Source organism: Sinocyclocheilus grahami, unplaced genomic scaffold (assembly GCF_001515645.1).
Source record: "Sinocyclocheilus grahami isolate Dianchi unplaced genomic scaffold, SAMN03320097.WGS_v1.1 scaffold365.1, whole genome shotgun sequence".
NCBI classification, from domain to species: domain Eukaryota; kingdom Metazoa; phylum Chordata; class Actinopteri; order Cypriniformes; family Cyprinidae; genus Sinocyclocheilus; species Sinocyclocheilus grahami.
This window is the reverse complement of record NW_015505544.1, coordinates 65,946-75,765: the sequence shown is the minus strand read 5'-3', so window position 1 is coordinate 75,765 and position 9,820 is coordinate 65,946. Positions and strand designations below refer to the sequence as shown.

The 9,820-nt window shown below is 36.5% G+C and overlaps 1 protein-coding gene across 1 annotated transcript in view; it reads right to left on the bottom strand.

Annotated features, from left to right (window-relative positions):
• Positions 1 to 8,747, bottom strand: part of LOC107549190 (neuropilin and tolloid-like protein 1) — a 108,694-nt gene extending 99,947 nt beyond the window's left edge. Inside the window, exons 1-4 of the mRNA XM_016230181.1 lie at positions 8,656 to 8,747; positions 7,728 to 7,781; positions 7,507 to 7,641; positions 6,219 to 6,467 (exon numbers count right to left, since the gene is read on the bottom strand). Of these exons, the coding sequence (XP_016085667.1) occupies positions 6,219 to 6,467; positions 7,507 to 7,641; positions 7,728 to 7,781; positions 8,656 to 8,683 (466 nt within the window). The 5' untranslated portion in view covers positions 8,684 to 8,747. The remainder of the gene's footprint in view (positions 1 to 6,218; positions 6,468 to 7,506; positions 7,642 to 7,727; positions 7,782 to 8,655) is intronic.
• Positions 8,748 to 9,820: the final 1,073 nt, after the last annotated feature.

The window sequence follows — 9,820 nt, the reverse complement described above, 5'->3', positions numbered from 1 at the left end:
TATAAAACCTGAATTGATTTTTATTTCAAATGTAGTTTTAGCTATTTTAATTCTTCAATGAACTTATTTTCAGGTAGTTGCCAAAGCGACATTTCTACTTTTCATTTAAGTTTGTTATACTACATTTGACTTAGTTTCAGCTTTATTTTGGTTAAAAATATATTACTATTAGTTTTAGGCTTAGTTAACAATAACAACACTGGTATTACTTTATTTTCTCTGAACCCCCTAACGTTTACTGTATGTACAAAATAAATAAATAAATACATAAATAAAACCCTGCTTGTCAAAACACAAAGTCATACAAGTTTGTATTATATAAGAGTGACTGAACACAGATTTTTCAATATTAATATTATCTTTAATATCCATCATTTCACCTGGCTGGTCACACTATTATGTGACAGCAAAAAAAATACAGCAGAAAACATCAGAGGGCACAGAACTATGTTTCTTAATTGGCCGTGACTGTGTTTCGACATTTGGATCTTAGGGACCGCTCTCAGATCCTGCATTCAACTTCCTCCTTCTTTCCCTGCATTCGGCAAACCTATTGAAAATGAAAAGAGGAAAAGGCCACACGGGGCTTCCCCAAACAAGGTTATTAAATGGCCACTGGATCAAGAAAGCGGTCCCTGAAATGCTTTTTAGTCTATCTTGTTTTTCTTATTACTGCTGCGTCTGTTTACTGCTGGGACAAAGGCTTCAAACAGCCAGTGGGGTAGGGAAATACACAAGAGGGGAGCAGCTCTCCCTGTTATTTAACCCAGCCAGATCTTGTCTGGTAACACAGCTTTATCTCTTAGAAAAGAGGAGGTGGGGTAATAAGGTCAGCCAAGCCCAGGAGACAAGGAAGTGAGACTCAGGAGAATGAGCATGTGAGTTTTCTAGATTGTGAGAAGAAGAGAAGGACAATTGGACAGAGAGCGGAGGAAAGGGACAAATGATAGCCACTAAGTGTCTGTTCACAGCAAAGCTTAATATGTTGAGTGTCCTGCTTTTACTACTTAATCAAGATAGATATAGTAGAGTACTGGGAGGAAGTCTGTCTACAGATTGCAAGATCTGACTATTGGAATGAACTCATACAACGTCTGAATGATAATTGCATCTGAATGCTGAAAGTGACTGTACAACCATTTTTATTTTCACACGATATCAGGAAGTAATTACACACAGTGTGCACATCATTCTACTTTTCTATCACTGAGCCATCCAAAAGTTTGGCTTCAGCAACGGATTATGCCATGCATCTACAATTTCAGATGAAACTAACCTTGGGTGAAAACACCTTTAATTACTTTATAACCAAATTGGGAAACTCAAGTATTAAAACCATGTGATGTTCGAATATCCTACCTATGTTAGGATGCATGTTGTCCAGATTCAAGGTTTACAGTGGTTTATAGCATTCCCACACCTTCTGAACATTTAATGTAACTTTTTTTAGAGAGTCACAAAGACAAATTTCAATTGAATGCTTTAAGTTTCAATGACTTTTTAAAGATTTGAGTACATTCAATTAGGGATGGGAATTGTGAGCAATTTAAGATTTTAGATTCTTCTAAACACAGTCATTATAGGAGAAGGAGAAATAAAAAAGAAATAAATAAAAATCTGCTGGCACTATTACATATTTTTGTTGGCCAAAACCTGGAAACAAGTTAGCATTTTGGCACTTTCACTTTCATCGTCCAGAAGTCAATGGTTTGTTTGAATCAGGTTTTGGTTAAAAGCCTGAAATAAGGTCTGTGGTTAACACAAGCTCAAGATTTATTCTACAACATAAAATAGATTATTAACACCCCACTCATGAATTTCGTAAGCTTTCATGTGTCTGGGAATAGGTGGTTGCTAACAAGTGGCTAAATCAGACTGCTGAGGTTGTCAGGGACATTAAACTGACTACTAGCATACTTTCACAGCCTTGTGTTTATAATCACGTCTTTGCAAACGATCATATTTCAAACATTCAGGGAAAAGTTTTTTTTTAATAGAGACTGAAAGAGCTTATGGAAACTTTAGCGTTTAGCCAATTATATTTAGGTTTTAATTATATTTAGGCTTCACAATTCATATAGGTTGTGTTCATTTGTGAAGATTATCGTTATGAACAAACCATTTAAGAATTATTAATTTTTGTTGAGCTTTTTTTCTGGAATAATCTAAAAGCCAATGGATAAATCCTATTTTTTTTTGTCAAGGGAACCTTGATAGTACTCTAGTGACCAGCTTCAAGCTTTTTAAAAAAAGTGCAAAAGCATCACAGAATGATCCCATGAAACTTGTGCCGTAATTTCCAAGTGTCCTGAAGGCATATGATAGGGTTTGGTGAAAACCAAACCAAAATTTAAATGCTTAATTCAGTTAAAATCATTATTGTGGCCATTGTTCTGTTGTGCACAACAACACGTTCATGCAGTAGCGGCTCCAGGAGTTTTTTGTTGGGGGTGCTAAGGAGGGGCTTAACAGTTCAGAGGGGGTGCTAAAAACTAATTAAATTGAGTGAAAGTAATGAACGTCTATAAGTTTCAGCTATCTAAATAGCATGCAAATTCAGCCACCTTGTGTTTTTTATATACAGCAGCTTCGAAAAAGGCAAATTATTATTATTATTATTTTTTATTAAACTTTGTATTAAACTTCTCATATGCCACTGTTATTAGCAATATAACTCCTAATGCCAACTGCCAAATATGACACTTACAAATGAATACAATTTATGAACGCACATAGAAAAGAGAGAAAGTAGGGATTTCTTTCTTTTTTCATTGTTTTATTTTATTTATTTATTTATTTTTAATCTATTTAGTAATTTTTTCTGACCATCAAGTGTCAGTCACTCTAAATGCAAACTGGCAGGAAAACATGGTAAATTCTAACCATTTTTTACAATAGATAAAGTGCCGATAATTCATACAACTATTTTTTTTATACACAGTGGCATAGCGGACGGGCACGCACTGATAACCTCCCCGTGCTGAGATGCATCGTATCATGTGTCGACGATAGCCAGAGATATTGTCAAAAGCATCACAAATTGGCAGTATTAAGAGGATTTAGCATTTCCAATTAATGTAGGCCTGTTACATTCTTCTTATTATTAGGCCAAATATTCTTATTATTAGGCTACTTTTATTATTAAATTACATGAAATGAAATTATTCCCCCTTAATAATTTCATAGCGCATCACGGCATGACGCGCTGTGAGGATAATTCAAGTTTAGGCTATTAGCTTACTCCTCATTGAAAATGTTTTTAAAAAGTAAAAAAAAAAACAGGTCTATTAATTTATACAATGAATTATAGGCCTATAATTAAAATTATTAACACTGCAGTCATCAATGAAAATTAAGAGCAGCTTTATTTAGTGCACCGATTTTCAAAAACAACCTGTTTAACGCGAAATATGTTTCTTCTCATGTTTTTCACAATTTCTCTGCCACAAGAGAAATATTAAGGGAATAATTTAAGACAGTTATATACCATTATCAGCATATGTTGAAGTAGTTTCGTCTCTCGTTGTCTCAGAGAATATGTGCCGTTAATGCAGCGTTAGAAAGCTCCATCAGTTTTTTTTACTGCTGTGCCGGAGCTAATAGCAAGTTTCTGATGGTGCTATAGCCCCGTCAAGCCCCGCCCTAGCGCCGCCACTGTGTTCATGAGACTGTATTAGTACAGCAGTTCACCTTGGCTTGCCAAGGTAAAGCACATAAGCACCATTTTGAGAAATCAGGATTAATAAAAAATATGGCACATATGGGATCTTTCTGTTACACTTTCCATCTCTGTCTTTAAAATTTGAAGCTGGTTGCTATTCAATGCCATTATGGATGAGAGCGAGCGAGGGGGGGGGGGGGAAAAAGAGTAGAACAACAACAGACTGAGTAAATAATGACTGAATTTTTATTTTTGGGTGAACTATCCATTTATGAACAACATAACAGAGTACTGTTCAGTAAGTGAGTCAGATTAATCGCAATACACTGCTCGAGTTTTGTTTTTGATTCACTATAAAAGAATCAGCTCATAAGAGTCATTCGTTCAAGAATAGGACTACCCCAGTCACGCTGTTTGTTTCTGATCTATTTTATAGCATCTGCTCATAAGATTCATTCCCTACAGAACTGGACTTCACTAGTCACGCTGTATGTTTTTGATCCACAAACCAGCTCATATAAAAGTCAATCGCTTGAGAATTGGACTAGCCGTCCTGTACATTTCTGATAAACTAAACAGAACTGACTCAAAATCAGTTGCTCGAGAACTGGACTTCACTGGTAATACTGTGTGTTTCGATTAATTAAAAAACAGCTCATAAGAGTCATTAGCCTAGGAATTGACATCACTAGTCGTTTTAAAGTTTCTACTCTGAATAATAAATAATACCAGGCACTTTCAGGCTATTTTTTATTATTATTATTTTTTTTTTTCTGTTTAATCTGTATTGTCAGAAGAAACTGCGAGAACTGTTACGGAAACAAATGTCATGAAAAACGTTTTGGTATTATGGTATTTTTTAAACATTTATTCGCAGTTTCCAAATCTTTGACTTGTCCAGGCCTCATATCACACTGATATTTCCATGTTTTTTCACGACTATATGATATTGATCACATGGCTCCACACTAAAATAGTCTTGAGATCAGATCTGTAATTCAGTTGTACTTCCACTGATGTATTCGATTTGATATGACTGAAGCAAGCAAGTGCATTGTTAATGAGATCTTATGCAGGAAATTTCAGAACTTATGCCGCCCAGAACCCCAGCATGACGAACATAGAATACATTCCTCCTCTCTCACACTGCAGACAGGCACAACTTTGATTGAGGGGCTGTTTTGTGATAAAAAGCAGCATACATTTTCAGTTAAATACAGTAATGTTCTTTTTTGTAGAGAACAAATGTGAAAAAGGAAGATGAATACATGCCATTTCTAGCCTTCCTCATCCCCTGCTTTTCATTCATCTGTTGTACCTTCCGTATTAGCATGTGTTACCATTGGCTACAGCACAGCAGATGCGCTCTCCACTTTTTTGGGGGAACATCAAGGGAAGTGAATTCAGGGACTTTTATCTCCTTAATTATGTAAATTATATGCCACTGATATTCCTTATCAAGACTAGAGGAAGCTATGTTTCTTTCCTGGCAAGTTGCAAAGCGAGAGTCTGAATCCATTCACGCTGAACAGTTTCTCCAAACTTGGCAAAATAATTTCCTCCTGACTCACAATAAGGATGGAAAAAAAAGCCTCGGCTCATAACTCATTTCTCAGATACAGTATGACTCTAAATCAGTGCTACCTTCAATTGTGTGCTGCTTTTTCTTGCACCCAGTGCCACAGCTGTGCAATTCATCTGCAAGGCCCTTAAAGCTTGACCGTTCAGTGATATTTTTCTGCATTTACAACTTTAGTGGCAGCTTTATTCAAATATTGCTTTTGGCATTCTTCACACAATATCTATCACTGCTCAGTTTGCACACCATTTACGCAAAAATCTCTCACTTGAACTCAGGTACAGTATTAGGCCTACTTGCCGTTCACACGCACTTCAGAGATTAAATTTTAAATCAAGGCAAAAGATCAGAAAGCAGTGAAGTTTAATAACACACTGAGAATGAGGCTGAGGCATCTGATAAAAACAACCGTTGTGCAATGTGCTATATATTTTCAAAGGATTCCATTACGGGTAATTGATATCAATTACAGTGGGTACGGAAAGTATTCAGACCCCCTTAAATTTTTCCGGAATGATGATGTTGTTACCACTTAGTATCTTATTGGCAATCTTTAACATCTAAATCAGGTTCTTGGAAGGATTGCCAGCATTCATTGTAGTACTAAGAATTGATCAAGGTAAACAATTTAAAAGGTTTTAGACAAATGAGGACATACAGCCTCTTTATTACTGCAATAGAATATGACTAATAAACTCAATTGCAGATTAGGATCATTGACAGAACCAACATGGACTCACAATAATCGCTATATGAATCAGCTGCATGGATTTTGAAGAGCAGTTACTGATTGCATGATGAATTCAAGTTGACATGCAGAGGATAACAATATCCTGAGATTAGTGAGTGATAACTGGATCCAGAGCTTTAAAAGAGCATCAGGAAAAGCCCAAAACTCGCTGTTTAAAAAATTAATCAATCTGTCACAAACATAAATGTTACTGACACTGCATAAACGAAGCATAAAACTGTATGTACCTGCTGTGAAATTGTAGCTTGCAGAAAATCCCATCGCTTCCAATTCACCATCCGCAACAAATTTTATCCATAGGTAACGGCCGCTCGATCTGATATATGGAGGGTTCTGTTGGCCGCAGTAGCGTCCAATTATTGGAGAAAAGCCAAAGGGCCCATCCCGGACTTCAATATGGTCAAATTTACATTCCCATGAAGGCTCTATTGAATACTTTTCATCAAAGAAAAGATCAATGCATTGTCTTGGGGGAGCTGCAAAGGAGAAAAAAAATTAAAATCAAGACTGACGTCTGTAATTTATGATGGATGATGTCATGTCCAACACACTCTCATGGCAATTCGTGACTACGGTTTGGTAGGTGAACTGGTGGCTAATTGTCTGCATTTGTATAATCTTATTCATACCTTTTTGTATAGTCTGCTCAATCCAATTAGGTTATAGATGAACCTTTGTGATATTTTTTTTCTTAAATATTGTACATTTCTGAATGAATCACATTATTATGAAAATCTCGACCTCGTAAAATAGTTATGTTTTGCCACAAGATCGGGTTGGTAATGTCTGCCATTACTAGCATACAAAGGAAGTTTTGGTGATATGGATTGCATTCATATGCATTTATTTCCACTGTGACATGATAATCACACAAAATGACTAACATTTTGAAAGGATGTAAAAAATATACTAATACAAAAGGAATTAGCTCCGAAGTTTGAAGACCACATGGGTTTAATAGTGGGATTTATTAATAAGATCTCATAATATTTGTAATCAGTGCTGGGAAGTGACTAACTACATGTAATCTGGATTGTGTAATCAGATTAAAAAAAATAGTTACTTGTAATTAGATTATATTAGGCCTACATTTTAAAATACTCGTAATCAGACTACAGTTACTTTATTATTGACTACATGAATACATATTCACACAAGTCTTAACATTTCAACATTGCATCAACTACTGATGAGCATTATTTTTATTTGAATTATTACTCAGTGGGTTATTTAACCATGTATTATTATGTATTTGGAAGGCTTTTGTCTTTCAAAAACATTACAATGCACAAAATGCAAAAAATAACATCTTTTTAGTAAGTGTTTTATTTTGATTGTTGTTTTATTATTATTTATATATTATTTATTTATCTATCTAGCACTGTTTGTAATTATATTATGACAGCAAAGAGATTATCACATATAAACCATCTGATTACAAGAAAACCCCCACCATCCAAGTGTCACATGACAGATTTGTATGTGTTGTAAGTTTTTATTATTTTATTTTTTTGCCTTCAATGATGTAGATGCATTCTCGCTCTGGAGGATATTTGTTTGGGTAATTGGGTGAGGTGAAGAGGCCTCCCTCTGGTTCTTTCACCCAGGTTCCACACTGCCCTGCTGGCTGCACTCCTGAATTGTTTTTCACTGAGAGAGAGCAGTCAAATGTCAGAGATTGCCAGGAAACATGGAGATGGAGAGTGGGTGGGTATTCTGTGACAAAACATCATTACCGGTTTCCTTCTTTGTTGCCCCAGACAACCCAAGCACGAGAAGACCTGCAACAACTGTGACAAAAGATTTAAGATCAAAACAGCATACAACCATGTGGAGTCTTGCGCTAAATCAGAAAACGGATATTTGAAAATGCATTGTAGGAATAGCTGAAACTCAAGACCTGAAATCGTATCGTTAAGGAATTTGGTCTAAACCAGGATAACATTTCTTGTACTTTTATTTCTATTTGTTGTTATTTATTATGTATTTATTTTGCATTTATTTCTCAGAATGATTCATTTACTATGGATGTACTGTACATTTGGGAAACAGATGATTTTATAATTTCACCTTAATCTGGTAGCTATTTGGAATATGGTAGCTAATACAATTGGTCGCCGATTGGTTGACTAGCTACAAACCAATTTAAATGTATATGCCCATCTAGCAGCCGGTTTGTTGCTGTTCCAAGATGTTCTACCAACTTAAACTAGCTAACAACCAGCTTCTAACAACCATTTTAGGCCAGCTAGAAAGCTACCATGTAAAAACCATCTTAAAAAGCTGGTATGACCAGCTCATAGATGGTTTGTTGCTGGTCCAAGATGGTTTACCAGCTTGTGGACTACCACATCACTAGCTTGGACCGGCTAATAACCAATTTTGCACCAGCTAACAATCAGCTTAGACCAGCTAGATACCAGATACCATCTTAAACTGGATTTTCCAGCAGAAAACAACACAACTGGGAAAATATGATATAGACTGCAATGTAATGCAGTTGCATATCACTCTAAGTATATTAAATGAAATTATTTCAATCTGCTTACAATCACACACAAAGCTCCTAAAGGAAGAAAGCGATACTGACCGGTAATTGCGAATAGACCTCATGCGTAAAATGAAACAGAGAAGAGAGTGAAGTTAACTGGCAGCTGGACTCACCGTGAAGGAACCTGTTCCCATGTACCATGTCTACTCCTTTCACAAAGGGCTTTCTCAACTAATTCCATTTAGATCGGAATACTTTCAGAAGAAAATATGGATATTTACGAAAAAAAGAAGCAAAAATCACAGCAAATATGTCAACAGCCCTGAATTCATTTCACTATATTAATCAATTACAATGGAGATTCCAGCAGAGATCCACAACTATGCATTAAAACCAGAAAAAGGTGCAAACATTTCCATCCAAACGTTTCCAAACCCCTCTGGTGCTCTTGGTGGATTAATAGGTCCGTCATTAGCTTTTCCTGAACGCTCCACCTTTCCAGAGTCACGAAAAAGATTCATAAAGGGGAAAGGTTGGAAAATCTTCCATCCATCTCTAAGGAACACTTCTAAGAATATCCATTCCAATTCATTCCATTGTTGAGCAAAGCCAACTTCAACAAGAACACTCAGCGACAAGAAACGTGTTTAAAACCTAATTCCCCTGTTTCCTCGGCGGTATATGCAGTATAAAACTCCTTTCCTTCCCTCCACATCAAAGAGTTAATTCATTTCATCGCTCCTCTCCGGCCATTCATTAATTTCAGTTCTTCAGCAGAGTTATGTCAACATGATGCGGCAGCACACGGAACTGTTCGTAATATATCCACTAAAAATATTGTTGATGATGCTCTTGAAGACGCACCGCAAAGCCGGTCAGACTGCGGGATCCAACACCTCACGCAGCAGCACTAGAGCGAAATCTGGGAGGTAAGCAGAAAAAAAGCTCTATGTGAGGAAAAGAAACAAGCAAAGAGATGGATATCTAGCCACGATCAGCATCTCCGGCATTAACTGCACCTGCAGTGCTGGATTGGCGAAGAACATCTGCAGCCTGCGGACAATTGGAGTGAAGTAGCGGAGCATGCCACTATAATTCATTCGAGGGTTTATACGGGGCTCGCGTGAGCCAGCTAGCTTCTTTCAGGAAAAATCACCCTGTTTATCTGATTTTAAAAATGTTAACTTCATTCATCAATAAGCTTGGAGCCATCTAAATATGGAGGAATCAGTCGCGCTGTTTTCTCGCCAGTATTTCCCATTCTAAATGTGCGCAGTGTTAAGCCATTATTGTTAACATGAGTTTGTTTTACACGTGTGGTTCGTAGAGTAATGTTGT